This window comes from Bubalus kerabau, chromosome X, assembly GCF_029407905.1.
Source record: "Bubalus kerabau isolate K-KA32 ecotype Philippines breed swamp buffalo chromosome X, PCC_UOA_SB_1v2, whole genome shotgun sequence".
Lineage (NCBI taxonomy): Eukaryota > Metazoa > Chordata > Mammalia > Artiodactyla > Bovidae > Bubalus > Bubalus kerabau.
Window position 1 is genome coordinate 68,691,630 of NC_073647.1, and position 26,666 is coordinate 68,718,295.

At 37.3% G+C, this 26,666-nt stretch overlaps 1 protein-coding gene across 6 annotated transcripts in view; it reads left to right on the top strand.

The window, feature by feature from the left end:
• RNF128 (ring finger protein 128) overlaps nucleotides 1–20,588 on the top strand; it is a 65,116-nt gene extending 44,528 nt beyond the window's left edge. For 2 of the 6 annotated variants that reach the window (XM_055563351.1, XM_055563354.1), the window contains 5 exons: nucleotides 2,163–2,234; nucleotides 5,905–5,987; nucleotides 8,960–9,056; nucleotides 9,851–10,019; nucleotides 20,073–20,588. In XM_055563351.1, the coding sequence (XP_055419326.1) occupies nucleotides 2,163–2,234; nucleotides 5,905–5,987; nucleotides 8,960–9,056; nucleotides 9,851–10,019; nucleotides 20,073–20,206 (555 nt within the window). In that variant the 3' untranslated portion in view covers nucleotides 20,207–20,588. Of the gene's footprint in view, nucleotides 1–2,162; nucleotides 2,235–5,904; nucleotides 5,988–8,959; nucleotides 9,057–9,850; nucleotides 10,089–12,987; nucleotides 13,028–13,982; nucleotides 14,633–20,072 lie in introns of those variants that run through there. The other 4 variants (XM_055563350.1, XM_055563356.1, XM_055563352.1 and 1 more) reach the window with 4 other exon arrangements.
• Nucleotides 20,589–26,666: the final 6,078 nt, after the last annotated feature.

Here is a 26,666-nt window from a genome sequence, read left to right on the forward strand (position 1 = left end):
ATAATCTGAGAAGTTTCTGCTGCTACTGTGACAGCAGAAAAATACTTTGGCAGTAATCACCTTGGCATCAAGTCAAATACCTTTCACAAAATGATATCTTACATAGGAGGCGGTTTTGGGCATTAAGGAATAGCTTCACATACCTATACTCATGGATTATTCCCGTCCAAAATATATTTGCTACAGACACGTATAAATATGCTTACTGATGAAAATACTTTATATTTTCATTTAATAAACATTTTATTGAGTGTCTGTTATCAGCCAGACATTATGCTGGATACTTTACTTACATAGCTTCCCTGGTGGTTCAGATGGTATAGAATCTGCCTGCAATGTGGGAGACCTGGGTTTGATCCCTGGGTTGGGAAGATCCCCCTGGAGAAGGAAATGGCAACTTACTCCAGTATTTTTGCCTGGGAAATCCCATGGACAGAGCAGCCTGGTGGGTTACAGTCCATGAGGTCGCAGAGAGTGGGACATGACTGAGTGACAAACACTTAAATTATCTCTTAGTTTGCATATAGCCTTGATGTCAGCTAGGGGGTCTCCCTCTGGGGATGGAGGTACATACAGGGGGATGAGGAAGCTGTTGACATTCTTCTGGTTCTGCCCATCTACTTTTTGCTGAATTTCTCTAAGTTTGTTCATTTCACAATACAAAATAGGAAGATTGCTTATCATCTTGCCCTGCTAAACATGCTATCTCTGTATTCCATACAGCATCCACCCAGGCGTGAAACCTGGCCTCTTCTTTAATTTACACGTATATTCTCTTTTCTTGAGGTATTCGTATATGTGGTAGATTTTACTGAAATAGAAGGAAGGTTTATTTGTGGCATCACAAATAATTTCAGATTAACACTGAATGTCTCATACTACCTGGCTTTCCCCCCACCCCCACCTTCCAGTTCATCCCACACAAAGAGATAGTCTCTCATTGATTGCTTTCCTTCTCACTTTTCCCTCGCCTTTTAGATTTCCCCCATACTTTTTTAAATTTTATTTTTTAATTTATTTTTATTTGAAGGATAATTGCTTTACAGTGTTGCATTGATTTCTGCCATACATCAACATGAATCAGCCTTAGGTATACATATGCTCCCTCCCTCTTGAACCTCCCTCCCATCTCCCACCCCATCCAACCCATCTAGGTTGTCACAGAGCACCAGGTTGAGCTCCCTGTGTTATACAGCAACTTCCCACTAGCTATCTGTTTTGCACATGGTAATATGTATATATTTCAATGCTACTGTCTCAATTTTTCCCACCCTCTCCTGCCCCCGCTATAAGTCTATTCTTATGTCTGTAAGTCTATTCTTATGTCTTATAAGTCTGTTCTCTATGTCTGAGTCTCTATTCTTCCCCTACAAATATGTTCATTGGTATCATTTTTCTGGATTCCATATTAAAACCTCACTTTTGATTCAAATATATACATATGTGTATATATGGATAGATAGATATAAATGTAATATTTTAGTCCTTATTCCCTAAATGAACCATGGACTTGCCTTTGCATATCCAGACTCATCTAGGTATATGTTAAGTGAAATAAACAAAAAACTCTTAGCATCTACCAACCTTACAAGGCAGTAGTGGTTATAAACAGCAATGTTTTTCCCCTAGTACTGAATAACACTGGAAGGATTGATGTTATCCTCATTTTATAGATGAGTAAACAAGCACAAAAATTTAATGACTTGTCCAGGATTTTTCATTTCATAAGTGACAAAGTCAGAGTTTGAATCTAGGTTCATTTGAATCCAAATCCTATGTACTTTCTACCAAACGACACTATTCAAAAAAAAAAAAAAAAGAAATTGGAAAATATGTACTTTAAGACCTTCTGGGCTTTTGAAAATAGGAAAACTGCTTTGAAAATTCATAGCATCTGAATTCATTTGGAATAGAGACATAGAGCTTTATCATTGTGGCCCAAAGCTGCTGTTTAAGAAGGTAGGAAACATAAGGTTTCAGTAGTTTAAAAAATCCTGTTTGATATGAGATAAATGGACATTTATTATGGTTAATTAAATTGTGTCTTTCAGCATTTACTTATACACTGACTTTTACCTTATAGATATTTATTAATCCTCTCTACCTCTTTTATCATATTTGTTTAAAATTTTTTTTCTAATACCTGCTATTTTTTATTACAGAGACAATTAAAGGCAGATGCTAAAAAAGCTATTGGAAGGCTTCAACTCCGTACACTGAAGCAAGGAGACAAGGTGCATTTATGACTTTTAAATGCTATTTGTTTTAAAGCAGTGCTACCAATCCATTTTTTAAAGTTCATGTTCTTCCAAAGTATGATTTTAATTGGAATTTATAAATATAACTGATTTTTTAATCTATTTAATGCTGGAGGTTGGCTGAATAATGACCCCCAAGGACATCTAAGTTTTTTTCTTTTTTTTTTTAATCCCTGGAGCCTGTAAATGTTATCTTATATAGCAAAAAAGACTTTGCAGATGTGATTAAGTTAAGGATCTTGAGATGGGAAGATTATCCTAGATTATCCAAGTGAAAGTGAAGTCCCTCAGTCGTGTCCGACTCTTTGCAACCCCATGAACTGTAACCCTCCAGGCTCCTCCGTCCATGGGATTTTCCAGGCAAGAATACTGGAGTGGGTTGCCATTGCCTTCTCCAGGGGATCATCCAAGTGGGGCCTAAATATAATCACAGTGTTCTCATACGAGGGAGGAAAGAGGAGATTTGACAGTGAAGTAGGAGATGTGACAATGGAAGTAAGAGATTGGAGTGGTACAAGAAAGGGTCCATGAGCAATAACACTTAAGAGTATAAGTTTGTGCATTTTAAGCCACTAAGTTATTGTAATTTGTTGTAGCAACAACAGAAGATGAATATAGTATTTAAGTACAACTTTACTTGAACATCGATTTTCAGATTTAGCACAGTTGAAAAGTACCATTGATGTTTAAAACCCATATAAAAAAATAGCTATAGAGGTTTGTACGACAATGAAAATATAGCTATAGAACTTACTGAAATAAAAAAATACCATCTATAATAGCACCAAAGCCATTATATACTTAGGTATACATCTTTCAAAATATGTACAAGGTCTATATGCTAAAAACTGCAAAATATCAAAGAAAGAAAGAAATCAAAGAAGACCTAAAGGAATGGGGATATACTGTGTTCATGAGTTAGAAGACTCTCCCCAAACTAATCTAAAGATTCAATGCAGTTTCAATCAATATATTAGTTGCATCTTTTGTAGAAATTGACAAGTTGATTCTGAGTTTATTTGGAAAAGCAGGAGAACTAAAATAACCAAAATAATTCTGATAAAGAACAAATTTGGATGACTAATGTTTCCTGATTTGCACAGTTATTTTAAAGTTATAGTAGTTAAGAAGGTGTGGTATTAGGAAAAGGCTAGACCTTTAGATCTTTGGAACAGAAGAGACAGTCCAGAAATAGACCTACATATATATGATCAATTGATTTTAGACAAAGATGCAAAAGCAATTTAAAAAAAAAGGACAGCCATTTGTTGGCTCACCATAAACAGTGACTGAATATCCATATACAGAAAAAATGAAAAATGAACCTCAGTCCATGCTTTATACCCTCTGTAAAAATTAACTCAAAATGGACCACAGACTTAAATATAAAACCTAGAACTATGAAGTTTTATAAGAGAACTTTGGAGAAAAATATCTCTGTTGCTTGAGTTAGGCAAAAATTACTTAGATATGATACCAAAAACAAGTCCATTAAAGAAAAAAATGAGAAATTTGACTGTTAAAATTAGCTTTTGCTCTTTGAAAGACACTGTTAAGATACTGAAAAGATGAGCCACAGACTTGAATCACATATCTGATAAAGGACTGTATCCAGAATATATAAAGAACTCTCAAAATTCAACAAAAGAAAAAGCAACCTAGTGTAAAAATGGGCAAAACAGACATTTTACCAAAGAAATATATGGTTAGCAAAGAAGCACATAAAATGTTGCTCAACATCATTCATCATTAGGGAAGTGCAAATTAAAACCACACTGTGATACCCACAGCACATTTATTAGAATGGCTAAAACCAATTGAACCTACAATACCAATAGCTGGTCAGATGTGGAACAGCTGGAACTTTCATGCATTTGCTGGTGAGAATGCAATATATAGCCAGTTTGGAAAACGATTTGGCAATTTTATGAAGTCAAATATACACTCTCCAAAGAACCCAGCAATCTCACTGCTAGGTGTTTACCCATTTATGTAAAAGCTTGTTCAAAATTGTTCAGGGAAGCTTTACTGATGATTACCCAAAACTGAAAAGAAGCCAAATGTCCTTCAGATGGTGAATGGATAAAAAACTGTGGTACATCTATATTAAAGAGTACTACTTAGCCATAAAAACAGCAGAACCCTACTGATATATTCACCAACAGGGATGAATTGTAAATGCGTTATGTTAAGTAAAAGAAGCCAGACTCAAAGGCTATATAATACACAATACCACTTATAAGATACCCTGGAGAAGCCAAAATAGAAGGCACTGAAAAACAAATCAGTGGGTAACAGAAGATAGAGGTAAAAGGAGGGTGTTAATTACAAAGGGATATAGAGGAATTTATTGGAGTAGCAGGACTATCCTGTGTCTTGATTATGGTGGGGATTAAGTGACTGCATGCTTCTCCAAACTTGCAAAACTGTTTACTCAACATTTAGAATGAATTTAACTTCATATGAATTATACCTTAATTTTTTTGATGGAAAAACATAGCCAAAGAACTTATGCTGCTGCTGCTGCTGCTGCTAAGTTGCTTCAGTCATGTCTGACTCTGTGCAACCCCATAGACAGAGGCCCACCAGGCTCCCCCATCCCTGGGATTCTCTAGGCAAGAACACTGGAGTGGGTTGCCATTTCCTTCTCCAATGAATGAAAGTAAAAAGTGAAAGGGAAGTCGCTCAGTCATGTCCAATTCTTAGCGACCCCATGGACTGCAGCCTACCAGGCTCTGCCATCCATGGGATTTTCCAGGCAAGAGTACTGGAGTGGGGTGCCATTGCCTTCTCCAAAAGAACTTATGGCACTGTGTAAATTCTAAAACCAGGAAAAAGTTTATGTCAGTGCTTCATGTTTCTCTTTATACTATTCCTCTTGGGTTGACTTTATTCTTTTACATTTATTTATTTATTTCTGTCATGCTACATGGCTTGCAAGATCTGAGTTCCCCGACTAGGGATTGAACCCAGGCTGTGGCAGTGAAGAGTTGACTCATTGGAAAAGACCCTGATGCTGGGAGGGATTGGGGGCAGGAGGAGAAGGGGATGACAGAGGATGAGATGGCTGGATGGCATCACTGACTCGATGGACATGAGTTTGGGTAAACTCTGGGAGTTGGTGATGGACAGGGAGGCTTGGCGTGTGGCGATTCATGGGGTTGCAAAGAGTCGGACACAACTGAGCAACTGAACTGAACTGAACTAATGGCAGTGAAAGCCCAGAATCCTAACCACTAGGCTACTCAGGAATCCTCTTCTTTTACTTTTTAAAGTCTAAGTATTTTATTTTCTAATTTCAATTACATAATACACAGTGTTATCAACTCTAGTCGCCATGTTTTATATTAGATTTTCAGACCTCATAGTTGAAAATTTGTACCCTTTTACTAACTTTTCCCTATTTTCCCCACTCCTCAGCCCTTGAAAACTACTTTTCTACTCTGTTTCTATAAGTTTGGCTTTTTTTTAGATTCCAGTTAAGTCTAGATAATTTTAAATTTCTTATTGAAAGTCATTTTAGTGATATGATGCTCCTTATGTAAGAATTTAAGTAATGTATTAAATACATGTATATTCTGATCTTGCTCTGTAGTTTAGTGTGTTTTTCTTATCCATCAGAATAACAGTAACTCTTTGCTCTTAGGAAATCGGCCCTGATGGAGATAGTTGTGCCGTGTGTATTGAACTATATAAACCAAATGATTTGGTGCGCATCTTAACCTGCAAGTAAGTTTGATTTTCTTTTATGTTGTCAATAAAAATAGCTGATTTACAAAAATGATTATAGTGCAGGAAACTATTTTGAATGTCTCCAAATAAAGAAAGTGTTTGTTTTTAACTTCTTTCATTTAAATACAGATGATTGCTTTATTTTTAATATCATTGGAAATAGTATGAGGCTAACTATATGAAGTTTCCATAATCTGGTACAATTTGGAAACTACTTCTGTAAAAAACTGAGAACCTAGCTAGCACCACTGTTTATTTTGTGTGTGTGTGTGTGTGTGTGTGTGTGTGTGTAGCCAGCACCACTGTTTATTTGTGTGTTTGTGTGTGTGCGGTACTGGATAATTTAATTCAAAAGATTTCTGCCCATCCTGTTGAGAAAAAAATAAAATCAATTTATGAGCACCTGTTTGGAAGTGTTTGTTAGCTTTTCATTATCCATTTCCTGGAAGTTATTCTTAACATTCTTTTTGCTATTAAATCGTGGTATTCTTGGAATTTGTCACATTTCCTAAATTATCAGAATTATTTTGCACTCAATATTTTGTCTATATTATCAACAATGACTAATTGTACTAGTTTATAGTTCAGTTCAGTTCAGTAGCTCAGTCATGTCTGACTCTTTGCAACTCCATGAATCGCAGCACACCAGGCCTCCCTGTCCATCACCAACTCCCGGAGTTCACTCCAACTCATGTCCATCGAGTCGGTGATGCCATCCAGCCATTTCATCCTCTGTCGTCCCCTTCTCCTCCTGCCCCCAATTCCTTCCAGCGTCAGAGTCTTTTCCAATGAGTAAACTCTTGGCATGAGGTGGCCAAAGTATTGGAGTTTCAGCTTTAGCATCAGTCCTTCCAAAGAACAACCAGGACTGATCTCCTTTAGAATGGACTGGTTGGATCTCCTTGCAGTCCAAGGGACTCTCAACAGTCTTCTCCAACACCACAGTTCAAAAGCATCAATTCTTCGGCGCTCAGCCTTCTTTACAGTCCAACTCTCACATCCATACATGACTACTGGAAAAACCATAGCCTGGACTAGACGAACCTTTGTTGGCAAAGTAATGTCTCTGCTTTTGAATATGCTATCTAGGTTGGTCATAACTTTTCTTCCAAGGAGTAAGTGTCTTTTAATTTCATGGCTGCAGTCACCATCTGCAGTGATTTTGGAGCCCAGAAAAATAAAGTCTGACACTGTTTCCACTGTTTTCCCATCTATTTCCCATGAAGTGATGGGACCGGATGCCATGATCTTCGTTTTCTGAATGTTGAGCTTTAAGCCAACTTTTTGACTCTCCTCTTTCACTTTCATCAAGAGGCTTTTTAGTTCCTCTTCACTTTCTGCCATAATGGTGGTGTCATCTACATATCTGAGGTTATTGATATTTCTCCTGGCAATCTTGATTCCAGCTTGTGCTTCTTCCAGCCCAGCGTTTCTCATGATGTACTCTGCATAGAAGTTAAATAAGCAGGGTGACAATATACAGCCTTGACGAACTCCTTTTCCTATTTGGAACCAGTCTGTTGTTCCATGTCCAGTTCTAACTGTTGCTCCCTGACTTGCATGTAGGTTTCTCAAGAGGCAGGTCAGGTGGTCTGGTATTCCCATCTCTTTCAGAATTTTCCACAGTTTCTTGTGATCCACACAGTCAAAGGCTATGGCATAGTCAATAAAGCAGAAATAGATGTTTTTCTGGAATTCTCTTGCTTCTTCCATGATCCAGCAGATGTTGGCAATTTGATCTCTGGTTCCTCTGCCATTTCTAAAGCCAGCTTGAACATCTGGAAGTTCACAGTTCACATATTGCTGAAGCCTGGCTTGGAGAATTTTGAGCATTATTTTACTAGCATGTGAGATGAGTGCAATTGTGCGGTAGTTTGAGCATTCTTTGGCATTGTCTTTCTTTGGGATTGGAATGAAAACTGACCTTTTCAAGTCCTGTGGCCACTGCTGAGTTTTCCAAATTTGCTGGCATATTGAGTGCAGCACTTTCACAGCATCATCTTTCAGGATTTGAAATAGCTCAACTGGAATTCCATCACCTCCACTAGCTTTGTTCATAGTGATGCTTTCTAAGGCCCACTTGACTTCCCATTCCAGGATGTCTGGCTCTAGGCGAGTGATCACACCATCGTGATTATCTGGGTCATGAAGATCTTTTTTGTACAGTTCTTCTGTGTATTCCTGCCACCTCTTCTTAATATCTTCTGCTTCTGTTAGGTCCATACCATTTCTGTCCTTTATCAAGCCCATCTTTGCATGAAATGTTCCCTTGGTATCTCTAAATTTCTTGAAGAGATCTCTAGTCTTTCCCATTCTGTTGTTTTCCTCTATTTCTTTGCATTGATCACTGAGGAAGGCTTTTTATCTCTCTTTGCTATTCTTTGGAACTCTGCATTCAGATGCTTTTATCTTTCCTTTTCTCCTCAGGTTTTCGGTTCTCTTTTCACAGCTATTTGTAAGGCCTCTTCAGACAGCCATTTTGCTTTTTTGCATTTCTTTTCCATGGGGATGGTCTTGATCCCTGTCTCCTGTACAATGTTGTGAACCTCCGTCCATAGTTCATCAGGCACTCTATCTATCAGATCTAGTCCCTTAAATCTATTTCTCACTTCCACTGTATAATCATAAGGAATTTGATTTAGGTCATACCTGAATGGTCTAGTTAGGATATAACAAAATAATCAAGATCTGAATTACTGTACATCTTAGATCAGGCAATATCTTAACTATTTTTTAATAAGTAGTATTAAAAATAGTTTTTATGAAACTAGGGTAATGAGGCTTTTATATTTAAAAGTACTGTATTATGAAATTTCTAAATTTTGTTTCTGTAATTGTGTGTTTTAAAGGGAAAAAAGTCATTTGTTAAAAGACCAAGTAAACTTATAGAGTAACTTGTTAGTGTATTAGGCAAAGCGTTGTTGCTATTTCACAACAGATAACCAATTTATATGTTTTTCCTTCATTAGCCATGTTTTCCATAAGACATGTGTTGACCCATGGCTGTTAGAACACAGGACTTGCCCCATGTGCAAATGTGACATACTCAAAGCTTTGGGAATTGAGGTAAACATTGCTAAACTATTTATACAAAGGAACTTAACCAATGTGTTATTTATATATCTTAACCTTCAGGAAGTTATCATCCTATTTTTTAACTATACAATGTGCTAGACTTATAGGTTATATCAAAAATGGGAACTACTTATATCATAGTGACAGTGAGATGCCATGTTGGACCACCTGTATTTTCCTCCTTCTTCCCCCTCCTCAAATGTACTTATTATGTGGTCAGAACTTGAAATGATAACCCCAGCTGACTTCTGATACCCCTTGTTGTTTTTTACTATCTTACTATTGCATTGCAACCAAACTTGTAGTTAAATGAGCATGTAAAGTTTGAGAAAGTATTATAAATATTGAATTATATTTCATAAGTGAAAAAACTACCTGTTTCACAATATACACAACAGAGAGTCAAGCTCAACAGAATCTTCCTGACTTGAGGAGATATATAGATGACAGTGATTCTCAATACTCCTAGGGGACTGCATAGTAATTTGTTTTTTGAGTGCGTTCCTTGTCTCAGGCATTATAGTATGAAGTGTTCACCCAGATAAACATGTCAAATGTTGATGGCAGTCTGCCTGTAACATCTTTCACCCCATTGGACCCTGTTACTCCAGTGGTCTGGCTGGGACCAGCAAGAGATGTTTGTGATCATCAAAAAATGGATTGTAAGTTTCAAAAGTCAAGAAGCCTTGCTCTAAGAAGTCACCTATGAAGAAACTTTGTAATAATATGTCAAGGAAAAGTGTGTACTCTGAGAGCCTGTTAATGTGGTCAAATGCTTTCCACAGGTGGATGTTGAAGATGGGTCAGTGTCTTTACAAGTTCCTGTATCCAATGAAGCTTCCAGTAATGCCTCTCCTCATGAAGAGGATAACCGCAGTGAGACTGCTTCATCTGGATATGCTTCAGTTCAGGGAGCAGATGAACCACCTTTGGAGGAACATGCACACTCAGCAAGTGAGCACCAGGCTGAGGGGCCCCAAGTGCCCCACAAATGATCCGCTGGAGATTAGACACCCAGGCAGAGTACTCCTGTTTTTTAGCATTTATTCTGTTCATCCATTAACACAATTAACACATTCTAGGTTTTTTCTAGTGACAGTGATGCAATGCAGGATGCACCCCTCTTTTGACTTAATATACACATATTCAAATATACCTGAAACAGATGAAATGCTTTAAGAATGGGGATTATTCACAGAAAAAAGATTTTTTATTAGAAAGTTGCTCTCAAATGCATTTAAGTGTTGATTTATTAACTTACAGAGGCTAAGGACAAGTTTTCAACTTTAGAAGCCATTCTTTATTGCATATCAACCAGAAATTATGATAAAGAAATTATGGAATGATAAAATATAATTTAATTTCCAAAACCCTGATTTATATACAACTTCTCCAGAACCACCCCCTCCTTTTTTTGCCAGATGGGAAACTGTGTTTAAGAACAGTGTGCTGCCACCTGTTATTTGCCATGAAATGAACAAACCTTGGAAACTAAAAGTGAATGTATTAATTTCAAAATAGTAATGCCATACCAGTAGAGAGATTTTAGGGAATTCTGTTACTTTTTTCCTTAGAGAAAACCCCTATACAAATTATTTTCTCTTTCTTTAACTTCCACCTTTGTCTTTTGGTTTTTGTTGGTTTGTTAGTTTTTCCTCAGTCCCCATTTTGAGATGACCTAATTCTGGCCTAAAAAATTAGAGGAAAATGAAATGTCAAGATGACTTGTAAAAGTTGCAGCTTCCTATAACATGAACCTTTGTCCTTGATAGGCTTATCAGTGACATAGATACCATTTGTACAGAGGTCACAAGGAATACCATCATGCAAAAGCAAACCTCATATTGTAATCTAATCTTTGAACAGTTTGTAGAGTACAAAGTAGTCATAAGAATCTTAATAATCTGTGTTTTATTCTACCTATAATAGATAATCATTGTCTCTTAGCCTCAGATGAATTTTGGGTTCCTGTAACTGTGTGCTAATAGAATTCAGTGATGAGAAAGGAGAGGGTATGGCATAATTCAGTTTAGCAGCATTGGTAGTTCAGTGGTAGAATTCTTGCCTGCTATGCAAGAGGCCTGAGTGTATGGGATAATTCAGTTTATTGCCAGGTCAGTTTAAAAGAAGAAGAAAAGTCCCAACCTACCATTTTGGTGTTCTGTTTTTATGGGGGAGGGTGGAAGGCAGAACAGTTTTTGCAGAGAATTTAAGAAGCAAATAAAATGACGATTCATATTCCTTCTCCTGTATTCTTTATCTGCATAAATGGTAGGAACACCAACCCAGGTGCCTCAATCCAGAAACTTAGGGAGAATCCTAGATTCTTCCCTCTCCCTTTCCTTTTGATTCAATATAATTTTTTCTTTAATCCATCTCCTAATTTCTAACCTTAATTCAACAGTCATAGTTTGAACCACTCTCTTCTCTCTGCCCATTCCTTCCACTCTTGCTCCACCAAGAAATTGGGGGAAGTCAAGTCCAACTCCTGTTCCTCCTTTAAAACTTGCTTCCCTTTGAGTTTGGAGAATGGATACATATATATGGATGGCTGAGTCCCTTTGCTGTTCACCTGAAACTATCACAACATTGTTAATTGGCAGTTCAGTTCAGTTCAGTCGCTCAGTCGTGTCCGACTCTTTGCGACCCCATGAATCGCAGCACACCAGGCCTCCCTGTCCATCACCAACTCCCGGAGTTCACTCAGACTCATGTCCATTGAGTCAGTGATGCCATCCAGCCATCTCATCCTCTGTCGTCCCCTTCTCCTCCTGCCCCCAATCCCTCCCAGCATCAAAGTCTTTTCCAATGAGTCAACTCTTCGCGTGAGGTGGCCAAAGTACTGGAGTTTCAGCTTTAGCATCATTCCTTCCAAAGAAATCCCAGGGCTGATCTCCTTCAGAATGGACTGGTTGGATCTCCTTGCAGTCCAAAGGACTCTCAAGAGTCTGCTCCAACACCACAGTTCAAAAGCATCAATTCTTTGGTGCTCGGCTTTCTTCACAGTCCTACTCTCACATCCATACATGACTACTGGAAAAACTATAGCCTTGACTAGATGGACCTTTGTTGGCAAAGTGATGTCTCTGCTTTTGAATATGCTATCTAGGTTGGTCATAACTTTCCTTCCAAGGAGTAAGTGTCTTTTAATTTCATGGCTGCAGTCACCATCTGCAGTGATTTTGGAGCCCCAAAAAATAAAGTCTGACACTGTTTCCACTGTTTCCCCATCAATTTCCCATGAAGTGATGGGACCAGATGCCATGATCTTAGTTTTCTGTATCTTAGTTTTATTTTGTATTTGTATTTTAGTTTTATTTTGTATTGGGCTTAGGCCAATACAAAATAAAATGTTGAAAAGAAAACTTGCTCCCCTGAGAAGCCTATCTTTAGTTATATGTGTGGCCCTACTGTCTACTTCCACAGAACTTCTATCATTGCACTTATTGCACTGAATTGTGTTAAAAAGTCCGTTTGGGTAGGGGCAGTGTCTTATTGTTCACTATGGTACACCCAGCACCTAGTACAAGCTGCCTTACAGCAAATACTCAAATAAGTGTTGAATGAGTGACCACACAGAATAGATTTTCCCACTCACACAACTAGAGAAAAGCCCGCATAGCAAATAAGACCCAGCACAGCCAAAAATAAATAAATAAAATAAAAAGAATAATAGTTTAACCCACATAAATGGTGTTTGTTTGCCTTAATAAGAATAAAGTAATATGTTTCCTGTAACTATAATATAAATTAGACAGAACTGTTTAAGCTGTGTGGAGTAGATTTGTTTCAACATTAGGAAACCAGAAGTTTTATTAAATTTAAAATTAGCCCTGATTTAAAATCATGTATTTTAAGATAAGCTTCTGATATCTAAGGGAAGTATTTCTTTGTATTTTAGTTGTAATTTTTTATTTTACAGTTCAACTGTGGCCCCTAGTCGTCATTATTACGCTGAGATGGTGAGATATTCTAATTTACATCTAATAGTTTGTAGAAAAGTTACACATACAGAAATACTCATCTTTTCCCTGCCTTTTCTTCACTTTTAGAAGCCATATGCTATTTCTAAAGTCAGTAACAGATACCAAAAACCAAACCAGTCTAAGAATACCTGTTATAAAGTCAACAACCTATGTTACTTCCTCATATGATTGGATTTTGCTCAGACACTAAATGTTTGAGGCATGCCAAATATACAACCGTCACAAGTGTGAGCACCCAAATAAATGGATATATAGAATTGGTATGGCCTTGGGGTAAAATCCTCCCATTCAGAGAGTCAGAGCAAAAATAAAAGTTAAGAAATTTAAGCTTAGTTTCCTAATACTTTATTATGCTCTTCAAACAAATCAAATATTAAATTGACTTAAACTAACATCTTTGAAGGTGAATGTGTTAGTGTGACTTTTGTGACTACTTAAAATGTAATCATGGATAGAAGTGGCACACTTGCCATCCCTTTTATATATTGATATTTGGGGTTTCATAATTTAAGGGTTACTTTTCCTTCTTGGCTACTTCTCCTATAGTTTAGAGATACTGCTAATAGATGAATTGGTGCCTCAGTCATATGTCTTTTTTTTTTTTAATTTTATTTTATTTTTTAAACTTTACATAATTGTATTAGTTTTGCCAAATATCAAAATGAATCCGCCACAGGTATACATGTGTTCCCCATCCTGAACCCTCCTCCCTACTCCCTCCCCACACCATCCCTCTGGGTCGTCCCAGTGCACCAGCCCCAAGCATCCAGTATCGTGCATCGAACCTGGACTGGCAACTCATTTCATACATGATATTTTACATGTTTCAATGCCATTCTCCCAAATCTTCCCACCCTCTCCCTCTCTCTCCGAGTCCATAAGACTGTTCTATACATATGTCTTAAATTAAGATAATATACTTCGCTTTCAGGGAGAAGGAGACAGCAACCCACTCCAGTATTCTTGCCTGGAGAGTCTCATGGATGGAGGAGCCTGGCAGGCTACAGTCCATGGGATCGCAAGAGTCGGACATGACTGAGTGACTAAACCACCACCACCACTTTGCTTTGAGATCAGACTACAACCGTGAATTTTTAAATTGGTTTTGAAAAAAACATTAGAACAGCAAATTTAATATTAATAGTAAAGTAGACTTGTCAACTGGAGGAGGAAATGGCAACCCATTCCAGTATTTATGCCTGGAAAATCCCGTGGACAGAGGAGCCTGGCGGGCTACGGTCCATAGGGTTGCAAAGAGTCAAACTCAACTGAGCACACACACACACTCACACACAATTATATATTAATTGTTTTGGCACCTTTCCTATTAACTACTGATTATTATGGTGATAGTTGGTTTAAATAGCTTCGAAAACATACAGTTGGTTAGTTTGTGCCTGTGTGTTCCATCATTGTGCTGAGTTTTATTAGAGCACTGGTTTTCAAACTTAAGCATACCTTGAGTCACCTAGAGGGCTTGTTTAAACAGAGGGGAGGACCCTCCCTGGTTCAGTGGTTAAGAATCTGCCTTGCAATGCAGCGGACACAGGTTCAATTCCTGGTCTAGGAAGATCCCACATGCTGCGGGCCAATTAAGCCCCTGCGCCGCAATTTGAAGCCAGCGTTCTAGAGCCCATGTTCTGCAAGGACAAGCCACAGCAACAAGAAACCCATGCATTGCAACTAGAGAGTTAGCCCCCACTTGCTGCAACTAGAGAAAGCTCGTGCACAGCAACAAAGACCCAGCACAGCCAAAATAAAATAAATGAATAAAAGTTTATTAAAAAAAAACAAACAAGCAGAGTGACAACCACTAGTTTCTGACTCAATAGGTCTGAGATGGGCCCTGAGAATTTTCATTTCTAAGAAGTTTCCAGGTGGTAATGATTCTGCTTGTCCAGGGACCACACTTTGAGAACCACAGAATAGGGACCCTAGTTCTTAATCCTTGCTGCACATTAGGATCACCCAGAAGAACTTTAAACATTACTGATACCTGGACTCTACCCCAGAATAGTTCAGTCAGAATCCATGAGATGTGGGGCCCAAGCACAGTTTTGTTTTTTTTTTTTTTAATAATTTCAGCCTGACTTAAAAAATGTTTCAAAAATAGTAAAAAGAATGCCCATCACTGAACTTCTCCAAGTGTTAACATCGTATATAACCATATACAGTTATCAAAATCAGGAAATTGTATGATAAAATGTTAGTAACTAAATTGAACTTACTCAAATTTTACCAGTTGACCCATTAATGTCCTTTTTCTGTCCTAGGATCCCACATTGCATTTCCTCTTCTCTCATTTCCCCCTAGTTTTATTGAAATATACTTGACATATAACCAGAGAAAGATTAGTTACCAAATCTATCATCTCAAATAATTACAAATTGTGTGTGTATGTGTGTGTGTGTGTGTGGTGAGAACATTTAAGATCTACGCTTAGCAACTTTCAAGTATTTACTACAGTATTGTTAACTGTAGTCACCATGCTATATATTAAATTCCCAAGAACTTATTCATCTTATAACTGGAAACTTGTATCCTTTGATGGACATTTCTCCATTCCCTCCTGCTTCTAGCCTCTTGCAACCACCATTCTATTTCTTTGAATTTGACTTTTTAAAAAAAGATTCCACATATAAGTGTTATCATACAGTGTTTGTCTTTCTCTGTGTGGCTTATTTCACTTAGCACAGTATCCTCAAGATCTATCCATGTTGTTGCAAATGGCAGTATCTCCTTTTTTTCATGGCTGAGTAATATTCGTGTGTGTGTGTGTACATATATATGTATCTCACATTTTCTTTATCTGTTGATCAGTCAATAGAAACAGGTTACTTCTATGTCTGGCTATTGTGAATAATGCTGCAGTGAACATGGAGGTGCAGCTGTCTCTTCAAGATAATGATTTCATTTCTTTTGGGTATATACCCAGAAGTTGGATTGCTGGATGATATGGTAGTTCTATTTTTAGTTTTTTGAGAACCTCCATACATGTTTCCCGTAGTGCTGTACCAATATACATTCCCACCAACTGTGCACCAGAGTTCCCTTTTCATCACATCCTTGCCAATGCTCATCTGTTATCATTTTGATAATAGCTGTTCTGACAAGCATGAGGCAATATCTCATTGTGGTTTTGATTTGCATTTCCCTGATGATTAGTGATTAACATCTTTTCATGTACTTGTTGACCATTTGTATCCACATATCTTCTTTGGGGTGCTTCCCAGATGGGTCAGCAGTAAATATTCTGCCTGCCAATGCAGAAGCCACAGGAGATGCGGGTTCAATCCTTGGGTTGGGAAGATCCCCTGGAGGAGGAAATGGCATCCCACTCCAATGTTCTTGTCTGGAAAATCCTGTGGACAGAGCAGCCTGATGGGCTACAGTCCATGGGAGCAAAGATTTGGAGATGACGGAGCAACTGAGCATGCATGCATGTCTTTGGGAAAATATCTTTTCCCCCCAAAATTTCAATTCTGCCCAGTTTTAAATCAGATTATTTACTTTTCTGCTATTGAATTGTATGAGTTCCTTACATATTTTGGATATTAACTCCTTACCTGATATGTGGTTTGCAAATATTTTCTCCCATTTTGTAGCTTGCCTTTTCATTCTTTTGATTATTTTTTGCTGAGCAGAAGCTTTTTGGTTTGATGTAGTCCCGTTTGTTGATTTTGGCATTTTAAGTCCTTAATCTATTTAGAGTTCATTTTTTAAGTGGTGTGAGATGGAGGTCCGGTTTCATTCTGTTGCATATTTATCCAGCTTATCCAACACCATTTATTAAAGACTGTCTTTTCCCCACTGGATGTTTTTGGTTCCCTTGTCAAATATTAGTTCATCTCACACATGAGGCATGTGAGGCATGTGAGATCTTAGCTCCCTGACCAGGGATCCAACCCATACCCCCTGCATTGGAAGCTTGGAATCTTAACCAATGGACCACCAGGGAAGTCCCTATATATGTCCTTTATGTTTGGATATGTTCTTTCTATACCCAGTCTGCTGAGAGGTCCACATTACATCTAACTGTCATGTCCTTTTAGTCTTAATATGTGACTGTTTCTAAGCCTTTGTTTTTCTTAACTTTGACACCTCTGAAGGCCACCAGTTAGTTACTTTGAAGAATATCCTTCAATTTGGAGTTGTCGGCTGTTTCCCAATGATTAAATTCATTGTCCATTGTCTATTTCTGGCAAGAAAACCACATATCTTATCTTGTCTGCCTGATATCATGTAATGAGGCACATTATGCCCATGTCTTATTATCAATGTTTTTAACTTTGTTCACGTGGTTAAGGTGGTATCTGCCAAGCCTCTTCTTTTAAAGTTATTATTTTTCCCTTTATAATTATTGTTTTATAGAGAGACACTTGGAAACTATGCAAATGTCCTATTTCTCATCATAATTTTTACCTACTAATTTTAGCAATCATTGATAGTTCTTGCTTACAATAATTATTACTGAAGTGTGTGCCAAATGGTGATTTTCTATTTCCATCCTTCTTTCTACATTAATTAAGCTTCTAATTTAAAGAAGAGATATAATTTCTGCACTTATTTATTCAACTGTTTATAATAATATGGACTCACAGATATTTCTTTTTCTCCATAATATTATTCTCATGATTTATTCATGCTAAGATTGTCCTAGATTTGGTCATTGGGAACTCCCTCAAGTTGGTTGATTTTCTTTCAAAATAACCCCGCCCCCCCCTTTTTTTTTTTGAGCGCTTCCTTACTTTCTATTATCACAAGATGTTCTAGGTCAAGGATTGGCAAACTTTTTCTGTAAAGGGCCAGATAGTAAATATTTTAGGCTTTGAAGACTTTAGGTCTTTGTTGCTTTGGGGGCTGGGACAGTGTTGTTTTATCTTCCAACCTCTTAAAAATGTCAAAATCACTCTTAGCTATGGATTTGGCTTGCGAGCTGTAGTTTACTGGCCCCTAGGCCAGAATCTAGGTTAATCTGCTCTCTTGCCCTAACCCGAGAATCAGGGAGTGGGGCATTTAGATTGGGCATTAGGTATGCTCATTGCTTTTGGAGTATCATTGCTATTAGCCCTTTCAAGGAACAAAGCGAGGAAATATGTGTATGTACTCACACAAATATACACACATCTACATTCACCTAACTGAAGAACAGCTAGTTCATACTGATGTATGATTCTAATCCAACATCATAGAGTTTATTCTAGCCTTCCTCTTTCCTTACTTTTAACTCCATTCTTGGACATTGAGAAACCCGGCTGTTATTATCCTCAGTATATTTACTTATTTGTTCAATCCTAAAGTACATGTAAGTTGTAACATTGCTAACATACCCTTGTGAAAAACAGTTTCACTAACCAGTGTAGTTCTTTGGTTTTAACCTTATAGGATATAGTCAAAATATCAGTCTCCAAAATTACTTAGGTTAGTTCTTTTCTTTCCCACTCTCTTCAGAACGATTATATATATTTCATCTATAAAATAATTATATTCACTTGTTACTACATGTATTCCATTTTGGGAACTCCCTCCACAACTTCCTGGTTGATTAGCTTTAGTCCTTCTGTCTATCTATCTATCTATCAGTTGGTAAAGAATCTGTCTGCAATGCAGGAGACACAGGAGATGTGGGTTCAATCCCTGGGTTGGGAAGATCCCCTGGAGAAGGAAATGACAACCAGTATTCCTGCCTGGGAAATCCCATAGACAGAGGAACCTGGCAGGCTACAGTCCATGGGGTCATAAAGAGTTGGACTTGACTGAGCATGTACACAGATCTATCTTATCAATCTATCTATGTATATGAAAAAGCATAGATAATTTTTTAAAGTGCCCAGGTGATTCAAACATGAAGTTGATTTTTTTTTAATTTTATTTTATTTTTAAACTTTACATAATTGTATTAGTTTTGCCAAATATCAAAATGAATCTGCCACAGGTATACATGTGTTCCCCATCCTGAACCCTCCTCCCTCCTCCCTGCCCATTCCATCCCTCTGGGTCATCCCAGTGCATGAAGTTGATTTTAAGAGCTATTATATTTAGAATAGAGAAGAAATGGAAGACACAACTGTTGCTCTTAAGAATGCTATGATGTAGGTAAAAATAAGCACATGTATGAATCAACAAAATAGTAATTGTAAATTAATATAATGCCATAAATGCTTTAGGGCTTCCCTGGGTGCAGTGGTAAAGAACCCATCTGCCAATGCAGGAGATACCAGAGGCAAGGGTTCGATTCCTGAGTTGGGAAGATCCCCTGGAGGAGGAAATAGCAACCCGCTCCAGTATTCTTGCCTGGGAAATCCCATAGACAGAGAGCCTGGCAGGCTACAATCCATAGGATCACAAAGAGTCAGGCACGACTGAAGTGACTTGAGCACACACATAAGTGCTTTATGTAAGGCAGCAAAATCATTTTAAAGAAACAGGGAATTAGTGTGATAATCAGAGTGTGATTGAATTAGATAAGAAAGACTTCTAGACATGTGTGTTGAATTTTGTCTTAAACAACAGAGGGGTAAAAGCATCCTAAAATTGCCATTAAAATTAATTTATTTTAATTGGAAACTAATTACTTTACAGTATTGTGGTGGGTTTTGCTATACATTGACATGAATCAGCCACAGGTATACATGTGTCCCCCATCCTGAATCCCCTTCCCACCTCCCTCCCCATCCCATCCCTCTGGGTTGTCCCAGTGCACTGGCACTGAGTGCCCTGTTTCCTGCATCAAACTTGGACTGGTCATGTATTTCACATATGGTAATATACATGTTTCAATGCTATTCTCTCAAATCATTCCACCCTCGCCTTCTCCCACAGAGTTGAAAAGTCCATTCTTATATCTGTCTCTTTTGCTGTCTCACATATAGGGTCACCGTTACCATCTTTCTAAATTGCATATATATGCGTTAATATACTGTATTGGTGTTTTTCTTTCTGACTTACTTCACTCTGTATAATAGGCTCCAGTTTCATCCACCTCATTAGAACTGATTCAAATGCCATTTTTTTTTTAAAGATGAAAATCTACAGCTGGTAAACCATGAAGCAAATTCCATGGCAGTGGATGTTGTTCCTCACGTTGACAACCCAACCTTTGAAGAAGATGAAAGTCCTGATCAGGAGACCACTGTTGGAGAAATTAAATCATAAAATCTGTATCAATAGAAAACTTGAACCTTTAGTAATAACAGAACTGCCAATCAGGGCCTAGTTTACTACTAAGGAACTGGATAAACTTAATAAAATAAGAATGATACTGAAAGTGCTGATATGACTAATATTATGCTATAGTTAAATGACTTAAAATACTAAACCTATTAACTTTTTCCACAAACACATTATAATGTTTTTCATAGGCAAGTTTCCTCTTGATAGCAGTAGCAACATTTTTAAATATTCAAAACTCTTGTCAAGTAATCATGTTTTCCATTTATAACAATTTTCTTATCAAAACATGTTGCTTTTAAAATGTGGAACAGCTATAATCACTTTATTTTATGATAGTATCTTAATTAAAAATAATACTACTTTAGCTTGGGCTATATGTGTCAGGGTTTTTCTCCAGGTGCTTATATTGATCTGGAATTGTAATTTAAAAAACAATGCAAACTTAGGCTAGTACTTCATGAAATATCTATTTAAGCTGCATTAAGTTGATAGAACAAGATTAAAGCAAAATACTCATTTTAACAATTTCTTATTTTTAAAATCAGGCTAAATTTACTTCATTTGAGTGTCAAGCATAGTTTCTTAGAGAATATGGACTGGACTGGATTGATTGGTATATTAATGACACCAATTTGACAAAAGATCATAGACACAAACTTTCCTTACAAAAACACTGTATAACTATTTCTCAAACCTTACTTATGGGACTTTCAAAAGCAGAACATATAAATCATCATACCATTTGAAAATGATTATTAATAAGTCACACAAAAATTGGTAATTGATCTCTGTGTATGAATTTGTCTACAGAAATTAGCCTATAGAAAATGTTTTCCAAACAAAGTTGACTTAAAATTGAGTTTACATTTTACCTAAATGGACTTTATAAAATAACATTAGGTAAAATAAAATTCTATCTGTGTAGCTATAAATTTCGCGAATGCATTTTCTTGGTGTTTGAAAAAGAATTGGTGTTGGGGGGGGAGAATTCCAGGTGCCTTATTATAAAGTTTGAAGCTTCATCCACCAAAGTTAAATAGAGCTATTATAAAAATGCACTTTATATTTTCTGTGGCTTATCTTTGGTTTTAGAGTTTTGTTTCCAGTACAAATTCCAGCAGAATTTAAGCAAAAGCAGAATAGACATGTATTTTTGTTGGCTAAATGTAGAGTGGATGAAACCATTGCATTCTTGTACACTGATTTGAAATGCTGTAAATAGGTCCCGATTTGTATTGATTCTCTTTAAATATAAAATGTAAATAAAATATTCCAATAAAAGTTTGTGTCTGGTGTTTAGTAATCATATACTAACTTTTAACATATGCTTGGATTTAGGAGGAAAAAGGTTTAATGTAAATATTTGTTGATATATTTGATTAATAAAACTAAAACTTTAGTATTTGGGCTTCCCTCGTGGCTCAGATGGTAAAAAAAAATTCACCTGCAATGTGGGAGACCTGTGTTCTATTCCTGGGTTGGGAAGATCCCCTGGAGGAGGTCATGGCAACCCACTCCAGTATTCTTGCCTGGAGAATCCCCATGGACAGAGGAACCTGGCAGGCTACAATCCATGGGGTCGCAGAGTCGGACATGACTGAGTGACTAAGCACAGCACAGCGTGTTTACATATTTCACTACATAGTGAGGAACTGCTGCCATTATAAAATGACTGAATCTATCATGAATTATTTTTAAATGTCAGCAAGGTAAATAATGAGGTTGACCACTGATAAATTTTTTTCTTTTTCTTTTTTTATTGGAGGACAGTTGCTCTACAATATTGTGTTGGCCTCTGCCACACATCAACACAGATCAGTCACAGGTATACGTATGTCCCCTCTCTCCAGAATCCCCCTCCTATTAATCACTGAAAATTTAAGGTTAGAAAAGGACCATGATGCCAGTCCATCTTTATACTGCTGCTGCTGCTTAGTCACTTCAGTCATGTCTGACTCTGTGTGACCCCTATGGATTGTAGCCCACCAGGCTCCTCTGTCCATGGGGATTCTCCAGGCAAGAGTGCTGGGGTAGATTGCCATGCCCTCCTTCAGGGATCTTCCCAACCCAGGGATCAAACCCAGGTCTCCTGCACTGCAGGCAGATTCTTTATCACTAAGCCACTAGGGAAATGTTTATATTACACAAAACATAAAGCTGCTTTATATAAAATGGCCTTATGTTTTGTATAATATAAAGATGGACATTTCCTTTGGTCTTCTCTTTGGAAGTATCATTCCTGGGATGCTGTTAATGGGTTAAAAGCAGCTCTTTATTTTGGCAAACATTTTAAGAATAAACAGCTGTGGAACACTTCAGAACCATGATTTTGAAATCCAGGATATACATATGTCTTATGGGGCAATATGCCCAATGTGTGTGATGCCACACTATAAAGTTTCTCTATATTCTTAGGAAGTTTCTCTATATTCTTAGGAAGTTAATCATCTCAAGCTTTGCAGGGGTTCTTCTGGGGAGGCATTTATAGTTTTTGAATATTTACTAGCTGTATTAACATACAATTTATATACCAAAAATTCAGCCATTGTAAATGTATGGTTCTAAAGATGGATAGAATTGTGCTCACCACAAGTGAATTTGAGAACATTACATTAACCAGGAGATCAGTCCTGGGTGTTCATTGGTAGGACTGATGATGAAGCTGAAACTCCGATACTTTGGCCACCTGATGCGAAGAGCTGACTCATTTGAAAAGACCCTGATGCTGGAAAAGATCGAGGGCAGGAGGAGAAGGGGTTGACAGAAGATGAGATGGTTGGAGGGCATCACTGACTCAATGGACATGGGTTTGGGTGGACTCTGGGAGTTGGTGATGGACAGGGAGGCCTGGTGTGCTGCGGTTCATGCAGTCGCAAAGAGTCGGACACAACTGAGCGACTGAACTGACTGACTGACATTATCCCCCAAAATCCCTTCATATCCATTTTTACTCAGTTTCTGCTCCCATTCCTAGCCCCAGGGAATCATCAATTATCCTTTTGTCTCTATGGATTTGCCTATTCTGGACATTACATTTAAATGGAATCATACAATATATGGTCTTTTGTGACTGCCTTCTTCTACTTAGCATATTTTCAACGTTTATCCATATTGAAGCATGCATCAGTATTTCATCCTTTTTAATTGCTGAATAATATTCCAGTCTATAGGTATCCCATATTTGGTTATCCATTCATCAGCTAAGGAACACTTGAATCGTTACCACTTTATGGCCATTATGGCTAATGTTCCTATGAACATTCATGTACAAGTCCTTGTGTAGATTTATGCTTTCAATTCTCTTGGGTATATGCAAAGAAGAGAAATCATGTCACTTGTGAATTTTCTTCCTGGTATTATATTTTGATTATAAATAAGAGTTTGAGCAACAGACTTTATTATTTTCATAGTCAAAATCTAAGGCTTCCCTGGTGGCTCAGTGGTAAAGAATCTGCTTGCCAATGCAGGAGATGGGGGTTCAATCCTTGGGTCGGGGAGATCTCCTGGAGAGGAAATGGCAACCCACTCCATTCTTCCTGCTGAGAAATCCCATGGACAGAGGAGCTTCGCAGGCTACAGTCTATGAGGTTGCAAAAGTGTTGGACACAACTTAGAAACTAAACAACAACATGACATTCAAAATATAGGCTGATATTTTTAAACAGTGACAGTAGATATATTTGCATGTATAGGTAGTCTCCAACTTAAGATGTTGGGGTTTTATGAAAATTCATTTGTAAAAGTCACATTGTGTTAAGATCATGGAAGAAATCAAAAAGGAAATCAAAATATGCGTAGAAACAAATGAAAATGAAAACATGACAACCCAAAACCTATAAAAGCAGTGCTAAGAGGAAGGTTCATAGCAATACAAGCCTACCACGAGAAACAAGAGAAACATCAAAGAAATAATGTAACTGTACACTTAAAGCAACTAGAAAAAGAAGAACAGAAGAAACCCAAAGTTAGTAGAAGGAAAGAAATCATAAAAATTAATGCAGAAATAACTGAAAAAGAAATGGAGACTATAGCAAAAATCAACAAAACTAAAAGCTGGATCTTGAGAAGATAAATTAAATAGACAAACTGTTAGCCAGACTCATCAAGAAAAAAAGGGAGAAGAATCAAATCAATAAAATTAGAAACGAAAATGGAGAAATCATGACAACACAGAAATACAAAAGATTATAAGAGACTACTATGACCAGTTATATGCCAATAAAATGGACAACTTGCAAGAAATTGACAAATTCTTAGAAAAGTATAACGTTCCAAAACTGAACCAGGAAGAAACAGAGAATCCTAACAGACCCATCACAAGCATGGAAATCAAACTGTAATCAAAAATCTTCCAACAAAGAAAAGCCCAGGATCAGATGGCTTCACAGGTGAATCCTACCAAAAATTTAGAGAAGAGCTAACACCTATCCTATTCAAACACTTCCAGAAAATTGCAGAGGAAGGTAAACTCTCAAACTCATTCTATGAGGCCACCATCACCCTAAGACCATAATCAGACAAAGATGCCACACACACACACACACACACACACACACACACACACTACAGGCCAATATAAATGATGAACATATATGCAAAACCCTCAACAAAATGCTAGTAAACAGAATCCAACAACATATTAAAAAGATAATACATCATGACCAAGCGGGCTTTATTCCAGGGATACATTCTTCAATATCACAAATCAAACAATATGATACACCATTATAACAAATTGAAAGATAAAAACCATATGATTATCTCAATATATGCAGAGAAAGCCCTTGACAAAATTCAACACCCATTTATGATTAAACAAACAAACAAAAAAAACTCTCCAGAAAGCAAGCATGGAAGGATCAGACCTAAACAAAATAAAAGCCTTATACAACAAACCCACAGCAAAGATTATCCTCAATGGTGAAAAACCGAAAGCACGTCCTCTAAAATCAGGAACAAGACAAGTGTGCCCACTCTCACCACTACTATTCAACATAGTTTTGGAAGTCCTAGCCACAGCATTCAGAGAAGAAAAAGAAATAAAAGGAATCCAGATTGGAAAAGAAAAAGTAAAACTCTCACTGTTTGCAGATGACATGATCCTCTACATAGAAAACCCTAAAGATACCACCAGAAAATTGCTAGAGCTAATAAATGAATATAGTAAAGTTGCAGGATATAAAATTAATACACAGAAATCCCTTGCATTCCTATACACTAAAAATGAAAAAAACAGAGAAATTAAGGGAAAAATCCCATTCACCATTGCAACAAAAAGAATAAAATAATTAGGAATAAATTTACCTAAAGAAACAAAAGGCCTATATATAGAAAACTATAAAATAGTGATGAAAGAAATCAAAGGTGACACAAATAGATGGAGAAACATACCATGTTCATGGATCAGAAGAATCAATATAGTGAAAGTGAGTATATACCCAAAGCAATCTATAGATTCAATAGATTGAAGCTACCAACAGTATTTTTCACAGAATTAGAACTGCCAGGGAACATTTAACAGGAGGATTCCTGCATGCTGTTTTCTATTTCTCAAGGATTCTCTGTTCCTTATCAGTTCCTATTCTGAGAATGAGTAGAGCTGCACGCAGTTCTCAGGACTGAGGTCATGGGAAAGGGTATCTGCTGGGATTCCTTTTAGTAACTCCCTTCAGTGACTCTTTTCAGCGTCAGCAACCTTGTATGTATTAGACTATCCATATCGTGGCTATTGATAAAATTTCATCCTGTGTAATAGCTGATTAATCATCTTACTAAAGATATATAAGCCTACATTTCTGCTAATAAAGCACCCTTGCTCCATCAGACCTTGGGTCCCTGTGTCTTTCTTTCTTTCTCTCTCTCTCAGTTTCTTATTATTGACTCCAGACCACCAGGTTCCGGTCCATTAAAGGACCACAACAAGTGGCCCCCAGAACAGGGACCTGGTATATGTGGCATTTCAGATGGAGTGACTCAGGGCCTATTGAGGTCGGTAAGACATGGATTAAACAGCTGGAAAGCCCCATCATTTCTCTACTTTACTTCACCATTTGTTTAAAGCTCAGGGACTTCTGCTGGTTTCACGCAAACTAATAGAGCCTTGCCTTCAAACAGTGGTTGAGTGTAATCCTTGGTTCCCTGATAAAAGCAGTTTTGATTTAGAAATTTGGCACTGAGTCAAAGAAAATGTTGAATGAGCCGCCAGGCAGAGAAAAAATATTCCAATTGATTTCTGGCCCTTATGAGCTCTCATTAAAGCTGTAATTCTGCCATTTCAAGGTAATTCTAGCCCTCATGATATTCGACGACAGAAAACTTGTTACATAAATATGAATTAGATGATGAAACTTTACAAAAGGCCCAATTAGAACAACATAAAATATTTCAGAACTTTCCTACAAATCCTACCCTGGCTGCTCCAAATGCTCCTCCTCTGCCAGCA